Here is a 22,538-nt window from a genome sequence, read left to right as displayed (position 1 = left end):
AACGTCTGTCTTTAATTGGCAGATGATTCATGTCCGACTCTAAGGTATTACAGTAAAGCTATTTAGCGCTACAGTTATTGTACAATATCACTCATTAACGTTATTCATTCTCACCTAAAAAAGAGAAAGGCACAGTTCAAAGAGTAAATTGTGAGTTTGGCACAAGTTTGTTGAGATTTCGTTGGCGTGTAAACGCCCAGACCACATAAAAATCTGATTAGCAGAGCTGCTAATCTTAGCATAAATAAACATAAAAGCATTTTTCTTCTCTCCCAAATTGAAAGTGAACCGTTCTAGGACACTGAAACCACCGTTCCAACATAAAAATGCAGTCACTTAACGATGAGCTGCTCTAAAACTGGGTTACCGCTGAATTAGTAAATTAGTTAGTCAGACATGCTAACGTTTGTGTTAGCGGATGGGTCCAATAGAGCCTGACAGGAGGAGCAGGGGCATGACAAAAAGTACTGCTCTTATCAGAGCCCCACGAGCACAGTTTTAGTCTCTGATGAAAGTCAAACTCTGACAGGCCTAAAAAATTTATAAACCATGTGGCGCAGTCAGGGTATTAAGAGGAGCCCTATAATTTGAGTGAACGTACAAGAGGGTATTTTACGCACTGTGAGACATATCCTTTGCATTTCTCAAGCATTTCTACCACATGATTGCTTTGGGTGTGCGTATGCATAATAAGTTAAGTGCTCGCATGCACAAGTGTGGTTTATTTTCCTGTATGATGGATTGTTTTTTGGAACGAATCTTCATCCTATATAACTCTTCATACACAGTTGAGGGCGAGCAGGGGATTAGCCACTACATCAAAGCAGCCCTCGCAGCTCTGAAGATGGAGCTGGGCCCTTTTTTATGTGGAGAGCGGTGCAATTTAACAAGAAAGAAAAAGCATTTTATGTCGGATAAAAAGAGACAGAAAGTATGGTTTGGGTTTTTTGTCTTTTTGTTGGGGGTGGGGGGGGGTGGGTGGGAGACTATTAATCTCAGGGCGCGGTGTGCGTTCGTGTGTGCGTCAAGGCCGGAGGAAGCGTGACCCAGAGTGAGCGGAGCTCTGTAAGAGAAAGAGGTGAAATGACAGGAATTTCCTTTTCCAAGAAGAGGCCAGTGCAGGTCTCCCCTCCCCACTTAGCATTCGAGCAACACCCTTGTCCTACTGTTCCTTCCTCATCCCCATCTATAACACTCTGTGTGGACTTATTTTAAGGTTAAATGTCAGACGTGTGGCCTTTCTGAAGCATGAGAATGAGGGTAAATATTGCCGGGATCATGTCTTCCTTATTTCACACCCATTTCCTGTATTTGTTAAAGAAAAGTGCTGGGGTCGTCTTAAAGCTGACCTTGCAAAAGCTCCACATGGTTTTTCAGACTCAGACACCGAGGATCATCCGGCTCTTCAAACACTGCTGGTTAATCAGTTTCTGCAAACACCCCTCTGATAGTCTACCTTTGACGGAGACGTTCCTTTTCTCAAATATTAATTAAGCTTTAAAGAACTTATAAATGCCTCGATTTATGCGTTTATTGCACATATATATCTGCCAGTTTCCTCCTTCCTCCTGCGCATTTCAGCCGTCTTTCTCAGCCTAATTTATTTTTGTCAGTCCTGAGATAATTAAACGTCTCTTTTTTTAATTTGGAGATGTAATCATATTTATAGTCTTGTGATTCATTCTGTTTTCCTTCTCGTGAAAAAACTCAATCTGCTCAGCCTTCGTCGTTCCACGTTCATCTTTTCTTTTTACCCTTTTGTGACGCACACCTCCCCCACTAGCGCTCACTTCCTCGCGGCCCAGCCTCCACCTTCCACCTTCACCTCCACCAGTGATGAAGAAATGCCCTTCCTGGGGTCGCACTGAGTCGGAAATGTGCTGTTTAACCCAATTACTCCACAGGAAGGTGGGCATACAGGAGGAAAGTGGGTAACAGGAACAAACTGAGAAGTCACACAATTTAATATGATTTAAAAAAAAAAAAAAAAACTGTACATGGGACACGGTTTGACCCGGATATTTCTTTTTCATCTCAGCTGAGTAGTAACCAGCTCAGCTTACCACAGCTGAAAACTTCCCAAAATACCTCTAAGCAAGGGCAAGGAGAACCTGTAAGCGTGTCTGTGTCCTATTTTGAATTAAGGAAACATCAACATCAAATACAGTAATATAAAGCAACAGGTTATTGCCTGCCATTTGTTACAAGGCTTGTATCTGTCCTTTCAAATCTGCCCTTGGTGTGTATTTTGCTCCTGGAGGGTAGTTCCTGCTGTTACTTGGCCTTCTTCTTCTAATATATTTTCCCCCTCTCTCTCTCTCTCTCTCTCTCTGATGTACAGGAAAGCAGTTCTGGGTGTTTAAGGACACGGTGCTGCAATCTGGATACCCCAAGGATATCACCCAGTTTGGCCACGGCATGCCGGCCCAGAGCATCGAGACGGCCGTGTGGTGGGAAGACGTGGCCAAGACCTACTTCTTTAAAGGGGACAGGTGAGTGGAGGAGTGTTTTTAGATAAGGTTTAGGCAAGACATCTTATTAAAAACCCTAAATAATCAATAAAATGTAGCTGAAGCAGTCTTTTACGACAATAGAGGAGACTGCCGTCATTAGAGTTTTGCTTTGATTTGTCACATTTCCCAGAAGATATAGAAATGAATCCTTCTTTTAAAGGCTTCACGATGCTTTTTGTTCTTTTAGGATAGATAGTCAAGCCCTTAGCATGACATGTGGTATTACGATACGAGGTATGACCATAAAATACCATCTGTTGTCGGTTTCAACCCTCCTTACCCCAGCGCTCGCAGACATACATTACCTGCTTTGTGTCCCTGTGGCTCATTATTTGTTCCTGTTTAGGTACTGGCGCTACAATGAGGAAATGAGAACCATGGACCCTGGCTATCCTAAGCCCATCACAGTGTGGAGAGGTGTGCCTGATTCGCCACAGGGGGCCTTCGTCGACAAAGCCAACGGTACGATTTGTGCTGCCCAATACTCTGATTTGGCAATAACACCACGGTTCATGTGCCAAGCAGCATCGATTTCAGCTGGTCACTGGCACATGCTGTGCGGGAGGTAAACCAGGGTAGCATTGATTGAAATTTGCCCCAGTTATTATACTAGTGTTAGTGGGTGGCACACTTCCATACATCCACTATGCAGAGAAATAGGCAGTGTTCTCATGTTGCAAACGGACGATTAAAACCGCTCCAGAGATGCTCCGGTTTTTTTGAATTGTTTCAGAAGTGAAATTTTTCCGTTATCAGCTCGTCCTGCTCACTGTGCCATAAGACCCAGTTGGAGCAGGACTGTGGAAAGCAGAAAGGACAAGACCACCACTGGGCTCTCATTCCGGTTTAAGCCAATTGGCCCTCGCCAAGCGTTGGTAGGCGGGATTTGTAACTCGTACGGAGCTCGCCGATAGGCCAGTCAGACAGCATGAGAAGGTAAAAACCTTTTTCCATTGGATGCATCATGCCAGGTGGGTTTGGGTCTGGTCTTGGCAGCAACTCGGTTGGAAAAAACTGAGCAGGTGGTGTTGAGCGCTCAGGCCATCTGTGTCGAGGATTTGCTGCCAGATCCGTCGCTGGGTTGGTCTGCCGGTGAGGCCAGGTGGAGCGGGCATCACTCAGAGCATGAAGGGTGGATGGTTATCCAAGGGGATGATGGGTGTTTGTACGTATTTCTTCTGGTATATGTGTCAGCCGGCGTTTATTTGGCGGGCGGGCTGTTTAGGGAGACAGTGTGTCAAGAGGCGCGCTCATAACATTGACCCAGACAACCAGACTTAATTGAGTACGCTGCTGTAGTCAATGATAGTGTGTGTGTGAGGCAGCACGTTTCAGAGTAGGGACCCCAGGGCGATGTTGACCCAGCTCTAACCCACAATGGCTCAGCCTGTTTCATCTCTCATCCTCCCCCCCTCTCTTCATAGTCATATGTGTCAGTGGGCAGTATGTTTGTTTCTGTCTGTTGCTTCTTCTGGCTGTTTGACTCTTGTGTTAAATGTAGGAGAAAGTCTACACTTAATTTATTTTCTGCTAAAAAGTCAGAAACAAAACAAAAAAACATCCTTATTTTCATTCAATCTGGTTCTTTACAACAGATGTTTCTTGGGGAAAGACCTTGTGCTTCTCCATTTTCAGACAACAAACACTCAGAGATAAATTCACATGACATATCTTGTGTCTTAAAGTCTAAAATTATCTCTGAATATTGTTGCAGAGTCATGTAAGCGGTCCGTTTTGACCAACAGAAAAGTTTTTCACAGAGAGCTATAAAATCATTGACGGTTGTAAACAACGCCTGTTTTCTCGTTTACGTCTGTTTTTATATTTTAAACAACAAAAGATAGATTTACTCTACTACTAAATTTAGCACACAGAACTTTGACATTTTGGAAAATCATATTTTTTGGAACTTTCTTGCTAACTTTCCCACTCGTTAGCTTCACTCATTAGCCTCAGTGGCAATCACTGCCCAACGATGGTGTTCCCCTGATTGCACCGCTTGCAACGCCAAACATTTTGTGGACTTCCCATGTCATTAACACAAGTTTGACATTTTAGCATGTATCAAGCATAAAGCTAGAGCTGGGAAACTGTTAGCTTAGCATTAAAACGGAAAACGGGGGGAAGTTGTTAGCCTGGCTCACCGCTAAAGCTCAAACTTCTGCCCGCAAGCTCGCTAATTAGCATGCTAGTTTGCTTAATCTGTAAACAGAAATGTAGAAAACAACAATTTGTGGTTACACGGTGTTTGTCAGCTTGACGACGAAGCTCTGGATAGTTTCTTAAAGCACATATCTGTCTAAAACATGGGAAACACAACATGTTAATCATTCACCGACTTAGCCAAGCTAGCTATCTACCCAGTTACAATCAGTATGCTAACGATTTGGCCAAGCTGCTTCCTGTATCAATCTTTGCTTGTAATTTCCAATAAAAAAAAAAAAAAAAATAGCTATATTTCCCTAATTAAACTGGAAATATACTTTATGCAAGCCTGTGATTTTCTGCTTTTCATGATTTACAAAGGCTCAAAACTGCACTATAAACACTATCAGTTTTCTGTACTGTGATCAGACCATCAGTTCACCAGAGAGAAGGGGCAACACAATAATTAGTTAGCTCTTCTTTATCCTTTGAGGATGTCCTAATGCTCCTGAGAGGAATCTTGTAGGAGGTCTTCACGTCCTTTGTAACAAGCGATTTTAAAAAGGCCTTTCTTTTGGGTGAAATTTTAAAGCACATCTTCCCTCATCTTCCCAGAGACGAATGTACATGAATAATAAATCTCCAGACACACAGAGTGTAAATGGGGCCAGTGAGGAAGAGGAGAGCTTGAGAATTCAGCCAAGCTTTACACAGCATGTATTTTCCTTGAACGAGTGTTTGAGGGAGAGTGACTTGAAGGAACCAGGGAAATTTAGTGTCAACCCACATAGACAGTGAGTTGTTATCTTGGAACGGAGAAAAAAAAATAAATGTCTTGACATGAGTGTGTGTGCACAGTCTCTATTTTGTCTTCCTATTTTTGTTGCAAAGAGGACCAAAGTGTGAAATAACCCTCACTTGAATGAGCACTGACTGACTGTGGTTGCAGACCTATTAATTTACGTGTCTCTGGGACAATTGCCTCCGCGTTGCTGTCAAAAACCCACTGTCACTCTGGTGTCTTGGAAAGCAGCGTGCTCTCTGTGACATTTGCTGCGCTGTTGTGTGATTCTGGCTGTGGGGTCGGTCGGGCTCCTGTATGGGTGTGCTCTCTCTTCCGTGATGGTTATAATTAGTCCTAAGGGACGGTCGGACACGTCTTAGCAGAGCAGTAGAGCCGAAACGAAAACAGCAACAGCTTGTTTGCCTTAACTAGCTGGTTGTCTTCTCTTAAAAATCAGCTGAATTAGTTTGGAAAAGTAGCTTTGTTGCATATTTTGATGATTTATAGGCGGTTTAGACTGAAATAGACGCAGAAGCTAAGGCGATAACGTAGCACCATAATTGACATGCACCTCCCCAGAAATGTCACTACGAGCTGTGATTGGTCCGTTTGGTAGTAGCGTATTTCAACTTTAGTATTTCCTGCTGCTTCTCCATCTCCGCAATTTGCGAATTGATTGTTTTGGATCAATAATAGACCGTATAAATAAGGACAATGTGTCTGTATTTCCTGGCATCGGCCAAACTGACGCTAATTTACCGGCGATACGGGCGGCGCCATCTTGCCACTTTGGACGGTCCGAGAGTGGAGCAAAGTTTTCGCTTAATTAATACTACGCTCTGCTCTACCTCCACCAGTCACAAGGAAATGTTGGATTATATGCTGTACTCATTTTTAAAAATTGTTATTGACACAATGGCAACTGGTAGTCGCCATTGTGTCACATCCTGTTTTTAACTAAAACTAAACCTATCCAAAATAAATTGACACTTGAAGATGCATCAACATTATATTAACTACCTAAAATGACTGAAACCATTCTTGAAAAAAATGTATTTGACGTGTATTTTAGTGGTTTAGTTCGACCCAAGTCCCATCCACTAACATGGAGGGGGTGGAGCTTATGACGTATACTGCAGTCAGCCACCAGGGGGAGCTCTACTTGCTGTGGCTTCACTTTTGAAGAGCAGCTCAGTCGTCCATATTTTTATACGGCCTATGGGATCAGTACAGATGGAACGCATCGAGGAAAGGTTAACTGAAGAGGTTGGGTGATACAAACATTTCTATGACTTGCCATTGTTGAAAGTGAAAAATTAACAAGACTGGCAAAAAAAAAAAAAAGACAGCGCAGTGCGAAATTTACGGTGTCTATGTCCCGCAGTGCTCTAAAAGAGCCTTAAGAGACCCATTTATCCTGCGCAGAGTATGAACAGACTCTTATTAAAGTCAGCCAGTTGACTTATGTGCTGTTTGTTGGAGGTGATTGATGGAAACGGCAATCAAATACTTTATTTTATTGTACTGACTACAGAATCTTCTTCTTTCATCCGTAAATAAGATTCATTATATTTGCCTCGAGACTTAACTGGTGACCTTTCCATCTCCTAAATTAAAGTGTAATTGTTGTATCCAGTTTGACGGCTTCTCAGTGACAGCTTAATGCACTTTTAATTAGTTTTCTCTATCTTTTTTTATATGGAGCAGAATAAAAGCTTGTTTTTTTTTTTTACATATGACCATGCTGGAGTGATGTAGACGTGTCTCTGACATCTCTGTTGGGCGTCTGTAGGAATGACACAAGCTTGACTCTCATGTCTCGTTTCCTTACTTCAGGTTTCACCTACTTCTACAAGGGGAAGGAGTACTGGAAGTTCAACAACCAGCTGTTGCGAGTTGAGCCGGGTTACCCGCGCTCCATCCTCAAAGACTTCATGGGCTGCGACCTGACCCCCATCGACCCCGGGCGCCCGCCGACCGACGACGGCAACACGGACGTGGTGATCGAGCTGGACAACGAGGCCAACACGGTGAAGGCCATCGCCATCGTCATCCCCTGCGTGCTCGCCCTGTGCCTGCTGGTGCTGGTCTACACCGTGGTGCAGTTCAAGAGGAAGGGCACGCCGCGCCACATACTGTACTGCAAACGCTCCATGCAGGAGTGGGTCTGAAAACATCGGGAAGGGACGAGAGAGGGAGGGGCGGGGGCGAGGGTGGTTAGAGGAGAGGCTGGCGAAAACAGGACGACAGCCCCCGCTTTCACGGAGAGGAGGATGGGCGGACTTTGGACAGCTTTATTAAAAAAAAAAATGAAAAAATGCCATGCCACCTCCTCTTGGGTGTTCTGAGTCCTTCGATCAGACCCACAGGAACAGAGATCCCTCGTACGGACCTGAAGCTGACTCTGCTAGCCCTGAGCCTTTTTAACAAACAGGGAAGCAGAGGGACAGTTTGTGAGCGGGAGGGAGGGGTGGGGGGGTTAGTCGGAAATGTCCTTCGGCCTCAGTCCAAAAGGAGGAAAAAAAAAAGAAAACAAAAAAAACTTGAGGGTCAGCATCACTTTGTATCTCAGAAACTTGACTTCCTGTCCTCTTCCTCTTTTATTATTTCTCTGCCCCACTGCTTTTATTCAGAGGGAGGACTTTTCAGGGGCGCTCGCTCTCTCTCTCCACAGGGCACTGCATCGTCATCCGTCATATCAGCCCGTTGTTAAAACAAAAAACAGAAAAAAAACAGAAAACAACAACAGCTTTTCTCTTTTCTGATCAGGTTCCCCCGCTTCATTCAGTCTCAGATAAGCACGACTTTAAACCCCATTACCGATCACAAATCCGTTTTCTGTCGCTTTTTTCTAATTTCAACTTTAGGAATTTGAGTTCATTTGAGAAAAGGAGGTCCTCACGGTTCCCTTTAAGACACTCCTGAGACCAAACTAAACCAAATAAAGTCTATTTCTCTCCAAAGAGGATCACATTATTATTATTATTATTATTATTTTTATATATTTTCTTTTTGTTTCTCATTTCAGTTTCATTCTTCTTTCCCTTCTCTGGATCCTTGAAGCGATTAAGAGTCGGGGAGCTCTGACTGTTGTGGCAGTCTGTTCGAGACACAGGGGCCAAATTATTCTGCAATATTTTAACTCGCCTTAATTATAGATTATACTACTTGTGCTTGTTTTTTTTTGTTTTTTTTTTGCCGTTCTTGGTGTTTTGTTTTAATTTTATTTTATTTCTATACCGCTTTTGATTTGTTCGTTTGTTTGTTTGTTTGTTAAAGAAGCTAAGTAACTGCTTCTCATGATTGGTATTTTCTGGATTTTATTACGTTACACCGGATCCTCAGCACTGGCTTGCTGAGCCATTCTGGACAGAATATACAGTCAGCCTGTACTAAGAGTAATGTATTCGTATCGTAAAGAAGAAACAAAAACAAGATGATGGAAAGCTCTGGAGTAAAGCCACTATTTTATTTTTTTTTGTGTGTGTATGTGTTAAGATATTTCTTACTTTTATTATTTCCATACGACAGAAATCAGGCTAATAAGAGCTTGAGAGCTATTGGATTTGGCCCGTACTGAAGAACGGTTCAAGCGTGCATCCGAAACGGTCTTTTTTTTTCATTTTTTTATGTTTTACTTTCTTGAAATCATGTTGACTGCCTTGTCTGAGAGAGCTCACACTTCCCAGAATGCTCTTGTCCCGCGAACTGAGACACCGAGTCAAAGATCAGTGCCTGTCTCAACGTGCATGCAAGCATTATTAACTGGACGCCCGGCCCGGTTCTGCTCAACGTGGCTTTGGAACCCGCTGAAAAGAAGCAGAGGAGGAAGTTTTCTCTTAAAAAAAAATAAAAAATAAAATACTGTTTGCATTTTATTTTTGTATCTTTTAGTTGTACCTCCCCTCCCTCCCACCCTCTTTCCCTCCAGGTACATTTAAATCTAACAGATAAGAAGAAAACATTCAAGTGGTACATTTGGGAAGCGACCTGATACGGGTCAAATTGGCCTCAACCAAAAAGCATCAGAAACGGCGAGCAGTCTCTGAATGTGTGTTTGTTTTCATGATCGCATTACTGTTTTTTTTTTATTATTTCTCTCCTGTTTTCTTGGTCAAAACTATTTGGACATCTCACAATGACTTCTTTGTGTAAGACTTTGGGACGAGAGGAGGAAAAAAAAAAAAAAAAAAAAACTAACCTCGTCCCGACTGAATGAATAAACGGATCAATATATGACTTGAGAGCCGCCTTCAAACTCTCCGCTCGTCTTTTAAACTTGTCTGTGAGAGCGTTTCGGCGCCAAAAAAAAAAAAAAAAAAAAGTGTCTTTACGCCGAGCTTGTTTGGTGCTGTCTGTGTGCCGTGGTGATTGTTGAGTGTCCGGAAATCATGTCAGATCATAACTCAGAACCTGAAGATGCAGAGAAACGAGAGGAGATTTGAATTCACAGAGCGTTCGCCGCAAAAGAAAATCATATTTTTTGCTTTGCTTTGCTAGCTTTGTTAAATTAACATCATAAACAGCTAGCCAAGCTAACTCCAGTACACGTTTCTTGCATTTTTTGTTCTTTTTGTACACTTCAGGAAGTAACTGTAACTAGCCCTGAACAAACCCCCCCCCCCCCCCCCCCCCGAACGAAATAAAACTAAAAGTTCTCGCTTTTACACTTTTTTTTTCCTTATATATGTTAAACGAACTAGATCCGTGAGCTTTAAGAGGTGCTAGATATTCTCAGAGACGGAAAGAGCGAGCCGTTTTCCAGCTAAGCTAACCGATTGTCGCTTCATGTTTACAAAAGCTCACGTCTAACTGTAAAAAAAATAAATAAAGTGTTCCCCCCAAAAACCACCACTAAATTGTTCTTTTAAATGCAACGTGACTCGGGCCAGTGTTCTCCCGCCTCCCCCTCCCGCCCCAGCGCTCGCCGAGGGCTGACATACAGTAAATTAGGGCATTGGCTCAAACTCCAGAGATTAACTGAACCAGCAGCGACGGAAAAATAAAATAAATAAATAAAAAGTGGCATTATTTTGGACTCACAGAAATGTGTGTACGTGTTGAGCTGGGCTCCGAGAGCTCAGCAGTCCTCTGGTTTATTGGGGGTGTGGGGTGGGAGGGGGGGCTCTTTAGATGCACGGTTCCCCGGGGTGCGGCGTTGGCATTTACTGCCGACTTGCTGTGAAACGGGAGCCTCGTGCGGCCCGGTGATGTTTATTCCAGCTTTGCCGGGCCACATTTCATGTACAGTTACAGACAACAAAGAGGGAGAGGTCAAGCCAGTTTACTGACTCAGACTGTGTGTGTGTGTGTGTGATTAAATTACACTCTTAGGGATAACACTTCATTGGTTCTCACCGTAGGACTGTTCACTGGTGAAACTGCCTCTTTGCTTTTAGACAAAGGCATTATGTGCTCAGCTATGTTTAGTTCGGTGCTTTTTCCGGAGGCTTTTACTTATTTGTCTGTCCTCCCCTCTTGTCCCTGTAAATCCAGGACTTGGAGCGTGTCCTCATACGTCCCGGGGTTGTGTTTACCGTACGTACGAGTCCTCCAGCTGCGTTACGAGCACTTTAAGTTAGTTAGAAGGTCCCGCAGCGCTGACAAAAGAGCTGTTAAAGAAGTTAGAAGTCTCCGAACCCCGCTTTGCTTTTCCCATCATGTGTGCGTCTGGTTTCTAATACGTCTCTTTGTGCATCTTGATCGCGTGCATGCCTGCTGGACAATGCGTGGGACTGTGTGTGTGTTTTTCGCGAGCTTGTCCGCCTCACAACTGGAGCCTGGACAAAACCCCGTGGGCCCAGCAGCCTCTTCTGCGCCTGCCAGGCTAAAACATTGGTGCTAAACTGACCTACACTGGCCAGGGCTGTTTTTCCACAGTGCTATTTTTGTCAGCACTCCTCTGCCGCCTCCTCCTCCTCCTCCTCCTCCTCCTCCTCCTGCTGTCACTGGCTCAAAGCTTGAATGATTACAACAGGATCCGAAGTCATACATTTTCATTTAACCCGAGTCCTTACAGTGCACCACTTACCCTCTTGGGTTGAGGACCATATATATCCTAGCCGTGGTTATTAGCGCAACGCCGCGAAGCAGCTCATCGGAGGTCAGGAGGGGTCAAGTTGTTGCCACGCGCAGAGATCAATGGTTGTTTACTTGTGCTGTCCTGCAGCAGGGAGGATCATCAAGAATCAGATGATTGTACCATCTTTTCTGTCGTCTGCTTGTCAGATCATTATGTGGCAGTTAATGTGTTCACTGTACGCACGTGTGACATGTCAGCGCCTCCTCAGCGTTCGGCCAGCCAAAAATTGATCGTTTGCTGAACCTCTCCCCGAGATTAATTATTCGGCACAGCGGGACTGTCAGGCGACGGATGTTTCCATTCGAGTTTGAAGGGCGATGCTGCCCAAAAACACAAGTTTAAAGTAAGGGACACAGATCTCACATCTCAAGAGCCCTTAACCTAAGCTACAGCCTTTAGCACGTCCAGCTAATTAGCCTTTAGCTTAGCATTTAAGAGTTACATCCATGACCAAACATCATTCACTTTTTGGGGGTTATAGGTCAAACAGAAAAATAAAATCCATGACTGGTACACCTATTATGATGAAGTCAGTCCTGGAAGCTATTAGCTTAGGCTAACGTTAGCAGCTTTAGCGTGCTCTTTAGCAAATTTGGAGAAACCAAGCACCGTAATGTTTGGATAAAATTATTCTTCCACTATAATCCTGATTTTAGTAGTTTTGCAATACCAGAACAGTGCGTTCTTGTGTGTTCCTGCATGGATGGATCAGTCGGCGATGATGCTAGCTGTGATATGCAGCGTTAGCATCAGAGTTTTAGCAGGACAACACATTGTAAGCCACTCAGAGCTCATAAAAAGGCTTTTCCAGGAACTTTTAAAAGTCGAGCAATCGCAGCCTTTTCATCCAAGTTGTGTAGTAAATGTTTAATTAGCAGACTGCGCCAGCAATCAAAAGTTCCCAAATAGAAATGAGGTGCCCGTGCAGCCGCTGTTTCAGTATTGTCAAGACTTTTAGAGCGGTAACTGTGCCACTGCTATCTCTGTAAACTGCACATGTGCCTGCGAGAACAAAGAGCTTGACAGGAATAGACAGGAGGAAGGAGGATGGGTGGAAGCCGGGGGCGGTGGGGGCGGTTGGCGAACCATCAATTGAGCTGTCCAATCATGTCCTTCTGTTCGGGAATGCACTCTGATGACACCCATTTTTCTTTATTTTTAACGAAAATGTCAGTTCTTTTTATACCATGTTTTTTTTTTTTTTTTCATTGAATGTCTCTCTGCATTGTTCTTCTGTTGTAGTCCGTCTTTGGAAAGCGCCGCTCTGTCGATCAATAAATAACGTTTGAAATGACGTTCCCATGCATCCTTGTCTCGTTCATGCATGCCTCGTCTTGACCCCGCCGCCATTCCCTGCAGGAGTCCCTACAGTGGCGCTCGCTCATTCATAATCCCTGAACAGATATGTAGACTCTGTGGGCAAGGGACAAGGCTGTGGTGCTGGGTGTTTTCTGATTTCTGTTTAATCAGTCCAGCTGGAGACCCCTGTTAGCAACCTAACCATAGACTGCAGGAAAAATGAGGGACACGTCTCCACTTCCTCCCATTGGTCAAACTGAGGCTAAAACCTCCAGGGATACGGGCAGTATCTTTCCAGTTTGAACCCAGAGTCTGAGGAGTACTGTCCAAGAGTGGAGCCACGTGATTAATGACCAGCCAACAGAGCTAACGTAGGAATCTTGTTCTAGTTCATTACAAATATTCGCTTGTCACAATCTCACCCAACGAAAGTTTAATTCACCGAAAAACCTGCCAAGATTCCTCAGATCCTTGACATCGGTTTGCGCAGATTACACAACAACTTAGTCATTATGTAGGTTTCAATTAGGCATTATTTCCACGTTCGTACCCTCAATACAAATCGTGAAAAAAAGATGTTGTCAATGGCGACTGCCAATCACAGCAGTTATCATCATGACGTCACATCCTGTTTTGAATGGCGTCTAAACTGAAACCATTTTAATATGTCAGAAAACATCTTAGCAAAACGAAGTGTTTTAGTCCCATCCACTAACATGGAGGGGGTGGAGCTTATGACCTATACTTCAGCCAGCCACCAGGGGGAGCTCCACCTGCATGAACAGGTGATGGGTGTTAAAGGAGAATTACCATTTTTTACAACCTGGCATAAAATACCATCGTTTGCTCACCCATATAACATTGGTGTCATTTGGAGTCGTTCGGACGATATTTAGATCAGCGTATATCCATATAATGGGAGTGACTGGGGCACCGAAACGCAGCCTCTAAATAACGCATTCTCTGCCGCGAAACTCGTTCATTCCACCAATATGTTGTTATGATACGCTAGTGCTATTCCCCGTTTCACCAAATATTGGTGAAATGAACAAGTTTCGTGGCAGATGATGGGTTATTTAGAGGCTGCATTTTGGTGCCCCAGTCACTCCCATTGTATGGATATACTCAGATCTAAATATCTTCCGAATGACTCCAAATGACACCAAAGTTATATGGGTGAGTAAACGATCGTATTTTATGCCAGAAATAAGGTCCAGGTTGTAAAAAACGGTAATTCCCCTTTAAGTGAATACTTTAAAGCTGCTTTAGTGATTTTAAACTGTTAATTGCAAAAGTACTCGTCCAGATATCCAGTGTGCTAATGGATGCCCAGATTGACTTTGCCATAACACAACAAGGTTGCCACAGAAAAAGTTTACAGGTGATCAACTTTCTTTGGAACTTTCCTCCGCATATATTTGAATATAACCCCTGACTCTAAGCCGCATCTTTTCTTTTCTCCTATTTCTCAGCTTCACAGTTTGCTCTTATGTCAGCCTTTCACGTTCGCTCACAGATCCTCTATCTTTCCTTCAAAGCCATAGACAGAGCCATGATTTTTCACTTTTTTTTTTGTAGAGAAATGAATAGTACTGTCACTATGTGGAGTGTGACAGATGAAAGCCATCTTTCAATCTCCCCCGGGTCCATTCAGAAGCCGAGAGCCTTTCTCCTCACGCCGCGGAAGAGACCGTCTTCATATTTCTGCCGCTTATAAACCCCCTCCGTAAGGACGGGAGAATTTCCGACACAGCACCATGTAGAATGATACTGAATGAACGAATCAATGACTCCTTTCCACTGCAGCGCTCCACATCTACAAAGAAATGCCCATACCGGCGTCTGCTGGCTTTGAACGGGCCGCTCGGACCAGACGAGCTCGCAATCTGTTTCCAATTTCTATCATTTCCATCATTTGGTTCCAAATGGGTTCCTTTTTTTTTTTTTTCGTCCGTGGTGCACCTTCTCGCGGAAATCTGCTTAGAATAACACCTACATGCATATGAAAACATACCCAGGGCATATTGTACATTCCAGACGCTCAAATGAGACACATTATGCTTTTGTTGAAAGTATTTCAGCGTTGTTGTAACACCGCTGGGTTCGTTCTTTTCTAAGCCTTCCCACCATGTTTTCACTGAAAGCTTTCTAGTTTCTGATTCTCCAGCTGTCTCTAGTGCTGCTGTTGTTAGAGGTACCGTGTTCACGTCGTTAACTTCAGTGATGTGTAGCTGATGAATTGAGACACAATGAACACCAGGTTTAATATAGAACAGACCCTGAATGAAGTTGAGGTACACTTTTTCTTGTTCCCTGTTGTGTACATTTGCTATCCCTCCGAGCAAGCATTTGGTGTAATGGGTTGAGAGCACATGAATGTACAATCTACAATTGGGTGTTAATGCTGTTAGAGCTGCAGGAATTATCTCGCTTTGCAGATTAAGGTAATATAGACGCAGACTAACATCCCTACAGCTACTAATAAAGAAAATGGTTCTGCTTGGTCACTGGGATTCATCCTCTGGGTACCATGAATATTTTGGCCAAATTTTTTGGCAATCATCAAATTACTGATAGACAGTATTTTACTAAAAATTAAGTAAACTTATGCAGATGCTTGAGGAAGAATACGGGGATCATCCAAGTCACTGGGGTAAATCTTCTGGGAACCATGAATGTCCGTAGTGTAAAACCTCCATTCTGTGAAAGTGCAGAAATGTTGACATATTTCTGAGCTTCTAAAAAAATGTTTAATTTGAATTACTGATACGTAGTATTTTCCTTAAAACAACAACAACAACAAAGTCATTATGATATATCTTCTGGGGATCATGAATGTCTGTACTGTACAAATTCCGTTCTGTAGAATTGCGTAAATGTTGAAACATTTCTTGTCTTTTGATTAAACATTTGACCTTCTCAGTCACTGGGATGCATCCTCTGGGTACCATGAATATCTTGGCCAAATTTTATGGTAATTGTCAAATTACTGATAGACAGTATTTTACCAAAAATTAACTAAACTTATGGTGATGCTTGAGGAAAAATACAGGCATCATCAAAGTCACTGGGGTAAATCTTCTGGGGACCATGAATACCTTGACCAAATTTTATGGCAATAATCCAATTGTTGATTCACACTGTTTTACTAAGAAACAACAACAAACAAATACACACAAAAAAAAATACTGTATGGCAATGTCAGGAAACATATTGGGACCATGAATGTCTGTAATGTAAAAGTTCCATTCTGTGGAATGTTGAAATATTTCTTATTTTTAAGAAAACTTTGACCTTCTCAGTAGTGGGATGCGTCATCAGAGCACCCTGAATATCTTGACCAAATTCTATGGCAATTATCAAATTGTTGACACACAAAAAAAAGACCTTATGGTGATACTACAGAAAACATAGTATTTCCAAAATCATATAATAATATATATCATAATATATCCTCTGGGGACCATGAATGTCTGAACTGCAAAAATTCTGTTCTGCAGTATTGCGGAAATGTTGAAATATTTAATAGGATTTCAGAAAAATCTGATCTGCTCGGGATCATCCTCTGGGTACCATGAATAACCTGACCAAATTGTATACACTAGGAAGAAACATAAAGTCGTTAGAATAAATCTTTTGGGGACCATGAACGCATTAAAAAGCAGTACACAGATGATCTGGTAGTTATTGAGACATTTTAATTTTAATTTGGACAGTACGGTTAACCATCCCTAGAGCCGTTGCTGCAAGTGTGATGAAAGATAACTTTGATGATGACAATTAAAAAAGTTTTCCAGACAGAAAACCCACGTCTCTCTATAACACACACAACGCAAAGTCTAAAGGTTTTTATAGGAACTTCTTCTTCAACAGAAGAACGATGCTTCCAGTTAAACCTTCACAGTGATTAACACGGAGTTTCTTTGTAGGAGGACACACTACGCTCTCAGTGAGCTTCAAACAAAACTCCCCTTCACCTTCGTTGTACGTCAAAGATAGATACGACCACAGTGATGTACTCTCCATGAAGAGACACAGTACGGTTGTTCAATAGTTAATGGAGTCAAAGAGCTCAGCTGACTCATAATGTCACCCTCAGTCATCTATTGTACAAGCCCCTGTGGGCCCAGTTTATTTATTTTTTTCTCTCTTCTCCTGCACAGGTCACGAGTTCATTCTTTGTAGCGGTCGTCCTGAGAAACCCACCCCCCAGGAGGTTCCCTGTTTATAGTCGTATTTCAAACGGCGGTCTCAGGTGGCCTCTGCAGTTATTCAGCTGAAATCATACATACTGCGACCCCTGTCCCGCTCTGAAACTGAGCTCAAGGTTAAGGTCAACTACAGATTCCTTACTTGTTGTTGCTGTCGGATGAGATTTTCCAAAATGTCAAGTTTGCGAGGGTTCGGGAAAACCAGGCCTGACCTTATGCTGACCTTATCTTGAGCAGCGGAGCAGTTTTGTGTGTTGAAAGGGCTTCACAGGCCTGAAAGCTCTAAAGACTATCTCAGAGCTGCAAATAGCCTATTAGCAATTATAGCTAACATGCAATACTAACCTTGCACTGCTTCCTTGGCATTTCATTTCTGTTGCATCTATTCACTGATGTTGTGTCTATTTGCTGGTGTTGCCTCTATTTACTAGTGTTCTGTCTATTTGCTGGCGTTCTGTCTGTATGCTAATGTTCAGCCTATTTGCTGGTGTTGTGACTATTTGCTGGAGTTGTGACTCTTAGCTGGTGCTGTGACTATTTGCTGGAGTTGTGACTGTTTGCTGCTGTTGTGAGTATTTGCTGGTGTTGTGAGTATTTGCTGGAGTTGTGACTGTCAGCTGGTGTTGTGAGTATTTGCTGGTGTTGTGACTATTTGCTGGAGTTGTGACTGTTAGCTGGTGTTGTGACTATTTCTTGGAGTTGTGACTGTTAGCTGGTGTTGTGAGTATTTGCTGGTGTTGTGACTATTTGCTGGAGTTGTGACTGTTAGCTGGTGTTGTGACTATTTGTTGGAGTCGTGACTGTTAACTGGTGTTGTGACTATTCACTGGTGTTCTGTCTATTTGCTGGTGTTGCGTCTATTCACTGGTGTTCTGTCTGTTTGCTGGTGTTGCGTCTATTCACTGGTGTTCTGTCTGTTTGCTGGTGTTGTGATTATTAACTGGTTCTTGTGACTATTTGCTGGTGTTGCATCTTTTTGTTGGTGTTCTGTCATTGGCTGGTGTTGTATCTATTCACTGGTGTTGTGTCTATTTCCTGGTGTTGCCTCTATTTGCTGGTGTTGTGACTATTCACTGATGTTCTGTCTATTTACTGGTGTTGTGAGTATTAGCTGGTGTTGCATCTATTGGTGCAGTTATTCACTGGTGTTGTGTGTAGTTGCTGATGCTGTGTCTATTTACTGGTGTTCTGTCCATTTACTGGTGTTGTGAGTATTGTGTGATCTCAAACAAATGAGAACATTTTCTTACTTTGCTTGCGTTTTGTCTACCTGCATGTGTATTCTTGAGCTGCAGTGCGTCGACCTCTCTCCCAGCCACCATACAGAGGTCCTTTCAGAGCCTGAAACTCTGCGCACAGAGGCCGGCTAATGAAACACTGTCATGAGACAGGTATGCAGGGTAACATTTCAAGTCAGCACATTGTCAGTGATGGAAGGTCACGACTTTCATCGCCTGCAGCCGATAGCATCTCTGCGCGGCGGGCTGCAGTCCCAGATGACTTGTCGTCCGTGGCTTCCACCCTCCGCCGTCCTCTGTCTCTCTCTGCGGGACTCTCATTAGTGAAGCAAACACATTATCCACGCTGGCCTCCATATAGACAAGGAGGAAGGAGGAGATGGAGAGGAGGAAGTAATGATCCGCGGTGTCCAGGTAAAATTAGCTCCATTAATCACACCATTGATTCGGTCAGCTGCAGAATGCAATGAGCCCTCCTTCACCGTCCCCTTCACCAGAAGCACCCATGAACTTCTGGATGGCTTTTCTGATTAACTATAAATGATATGTTTTGATTGCGGAGGAATAGTTGCAAAGTCTTTGTTTATCTGGAGGCTCTTCTCTCGCACTGTTTGTGTCTTTCAGTCTTTGCAATCGATACTCGTCTCCGTGCGGATTAAGAGGAATTGCTCTTGAAAACATTCAGAGAGGTGAGTCTCAAAAGCGATTTGGCCAAAAACTTTTAAATCTCGCTCTCCGCATCGCCACCTTTGTTCTCCCTACCTTTCCTCCCTCCCCCCATCTAAATGATTTTCCTCCGGCTTCTTGACCCAGACATTATGCGCTGCTTTCATTTTTTATTTTTTTTTACAGGCCAGATTCCAGAGGGGGAGTGAGGGAGCCTTCTCTTTGATTGATATCCACCTCTCAGAGAGATGTATGAGATTTCAAAATGGAGAAGCTAGCGAGGCTATTACTATGCACCAAGCATCAAAGGAAAATACCTGCACGGAGAAAAAAAAAAAAAAAAAGATTATCTTCCAAGCGTTTGAGTGGCCGCACAAAAACAATAGCAGAAACTTAAGTCTGTTTTATCTGACTAATTTTAAAGATTACGACAGGAATGCAGCTGAATCCACACTGTTCTGCTGGATCGTTTTCCTTCCTTCGCTTTCCTTCAGACGGGTTTTCTTCAAAGAACTTGTGCCGCACCCCGCCGCCTGCACAATATAACCTGTTAGTCTGAAACCTGTTTGTTCCTCCACCGTGGCTGTTAAACAAGCTGAGGAATAACTCGTCCTGAATAAGAATAACTTCATTCGAGAAATGAGGAGGCGGAACGGTAGAAGCGCAATTTTACTTTCAAATTGTTTCTGTTTGGGTTTTGGGTTTTAGCTCCTGTGTTTATTACACCTGACTTTAAAATATGATTCTTTGTGAAAAAAGAAGTTAAAGCCAGGTGTGTGCATTGTGTTTTGGAACAGCTACACCACATTTAGAGGTTGCGTTATTATCAGATTGTGTCCTCTAGCCCAGGACGTTCTGCACTTGTCATTCCCACCAAATGGGTTTTCATCCTGTGAACATTCATTCATTCAGTCATCTTCTGTAAGCACTTATTCCTGTTAAGGGTCGCGATCCCAGCTGTCATCAGGCGAGAGGCGGGGTACACAGGTCTCCAGTCTATCGCAGGGCTAACACAGATAGACAGGAAGCCAGCCTGACTTTAGGGGCTCAGTAGGTAAAGCAGGTTGTCCACGAACCAGAGGGTTAGCGGTTCGATCCCTGGAACGTGCCACATGCCGAAGTGTCCCTGAGCAAGACACTGAACCGTCAGTTGCTCCCAATGCGTGGCACTGGTGTATGATTTTCGCATGATGAAATCCAAATGGCGCGTTAGACTATTTATAGACTTATCATATTCTGATAACAGTTGAGTCCAGCTACGTCAGGCTAGTTGAGTGCTGCACATTCAATGAAAAGACTTCGTAGTCTTCCCGAGACTAAAATGAGTTCAGCATTTATTGTGCATCCAATCTAGGAGAGTTGTGGTTGAGACTTTTTCCAAACGAGATCGATAAAATTTGTGTTTTCTAGACTCATTTTTAAGTCTCAGTGGTTCATTTTGGCCGCCAGGAGATTTAGATCAGGTGTAAATACAAAGCTTAATTGATCAGACGGATCCAGATCCAGACGCAAAAACAGATTAAGAGTCTGAGGGCTAATTTTAGTCTTTTCTTCTCTTCTCTTCAGTTTTCTTTGCGTGACTGGAGACACAACATTTGTGGAACATTTGTCAGACAGACAACTCAGAAGCCGAGAGGAATTTCGCGCAAACACAATCATGATTAAAGCGCGATTAACCACGCGATATCCTCTGCTCAGGGTGAAGTCTGTTTAATGTAACGTAGCTCACAACATTTTCATCAGCCTGCAGCTTAAGGGCGTACCATGATCAGAATCAAAGTAAAAGTTGTCCTGATTTGGAATCCGTTGGATGGATCAAGCTCCAAAACCTTGCATTTTCCATTGCACAACTGATTAGTATCTTTTGCGAAAATGATTTGTTTGATTAAAGCCTTTAAAACAAAACATGAAGTTTTTCCTTTCTACCAAATCCCACGTTGACAATATTCCAACTTTTCCAACAGAGCCACAGTAGCCGTAGTAACTAGTCGTCTTTATTGCTGCCCATTTTGAACTCCATGTGTAAAATAGATGGATCTGAGACCTAAGAATCCACACTGTGACCTTCTACACGAGTGGGTACGCGAGCGTGAGAACATCCAAAGAGCAGACACGTCAGTTTATTTCTTCCTGCGCCCGTTCCGCCGCTTCCTTTGACAGTGATAAAGTTTTATCAGCAGGGAGACATGGGATTCAATCTTTTCATGTGCACTGCTGCCATTTCTGAGGACCTCAGCAACAAATCTGCTAAATCAACACACGCCAGACATTTTCCTTTTCATTTTATTTTTTTCTCTCTCTCTCTCTTTGGTGATTATTTTCAGTGAGGCTCAGGAAGTGTTGCGCATTTCAAACGGTCCAGAGAGGCCGGCCGCATGTCTGCCCGCTGGCAACCCCGTCTTATTTGCTTTCTCTTGCTCCATCCCGAGCCTCAGTGTGCAGAAGATATGACGAGGGGGCTGCTCCGGTCTTTATTTTGTTGCTACAGCCACGACGGACCTCTGTTTGTTTCCCGTTTCCATTCCTACGCTCCGCAGGTCCCAGGCAATTAGGATAAAATCTGCGGGATTTCACTTGCCTCGGTCAAACACATCCACATCTTTAATATCTAGCAATAACATTTTATCCTCGTAAGCAGACTTCGGCAAGGATTAGGTCTCTGAGGAGTGTGTGAAGGAAAGGAAGTGAGGGTTAAAATAAGATGACAGCAGACTGCGTGAGACAAATGACTGTGGGAAAGAGAGGGAGCTCCATGAAGCAGTCAACCTGATGTAAATGGCTCTTTACAGAGGAAATGTGGTCTCTGGCCTTGTAACACAAAGTGCATGTTATGTATGGTGTGCTGTGTGATCACAAAGGAACCGACTAGAGTGACATCTTAAAGCAGAGCCCATAGCGTTCTGCTTACAGGATGTATGGTCAGTGGCCCGAATAGTCTGTAATATGTTCCTGTGTGTGTGTGTGTGTGTTCACATATCTACATGGATGTGCTTTCAGTATGAGTCATGGTCATCCTGAGGTGTTGCTGTTTATGTGCTTCTTTGTGTATTTGGTTTTGTGTTTCGTTCACAGGAGCATTCAGTTGCTTGGTTTCTCAGTTTACTACTCCAGGCTACACATATGTTGATATGTTATACGCAGCCTTAGGGCCACGGCATGGACACGTGGTGTGTGTGAGACTAGGAAAACAAGATTTTATTTATTCTTTATTTTTTAATGTATTCTTTTCTACTGTTGTGCAAGTTACCTTACCATACATTGCCTCATCTCGTCTCATCTCACCTAGCCTCGTCTCGTCTCGTCTTGCTTCATCTCATCTCATCTCGATCTTATCTCGTCTCGACTCGCATTGCCTCATCTCATCTCTTCTCATCTCATCTCGCCTCTTCCCATCTCGCCTCATCTCATCTCATCTCGCTTCATCTCATCTCATCTCGCCTCATTACATCTCGCTCACCCCATCTCATCTCGATCTTATCTCGTCTCGCCGTGCATTCATCTCATCTCATCTCATCTCATCTCGCTTCATCTCAACTCATCTCGCCTCATTACATCTCGCTCACCCCATCTCATCTCGATCTTATCTCGTCTCGCCGTGCA

The 22,538-nt window shown here is 43.3% G+C and overlaps 1 protein-coding gene across 1 annotated transcript in view; it reads left to right on the top strand.

Moving 5' to 3' along the window:
* The window catches only part of mmp16a (matrix metallopeptidase 16a (membrane-inserted)), a 75,756-nt gene extending 66,436 nt beyond the window's left edge, over positions 1 to 9,320 (top strand). The window contains exons 8-10 of the mRNA XM_084565918.1: positions 2,342 to 2,492; positions 2,860 to 2,975; positions 7,279 to 9,320. Coding sequence (XP_084422044.1) covers positions 2,342 to 2,492; positions 2,860 to 2,975; positions 7,279 to 7,613 — 602 coding nt within the window. The 3' untranslated portion in view covers positions 7,614 to 9,320. The remainder of the gene's footprint in view (positions 1 to 2,341; positions 2,493 to 2,859; positions 2,976 to 7,278) is intronic.
* Positions 9,321 to 22,538: the final 13,218 nt, after the last annotated feature.

This window comes from Chelon labrosus (assembly GCF_963514085.1).
Source record: "Chelon labrosus genome assembly, chromosome: 18".
In the NCBI taxonomy this organism is placed as follows: domain Eukaryota; kingdom Metazoa; phylum Chordata; class Actinopteri; order Mugiliformes; family Mugilidae; genus Chelon; species Chelon labrosus.
Note: the sequence above shows the minus strand (reverse complement) of the source record. Positions and strands in the feature narration are given on the sequence as shown.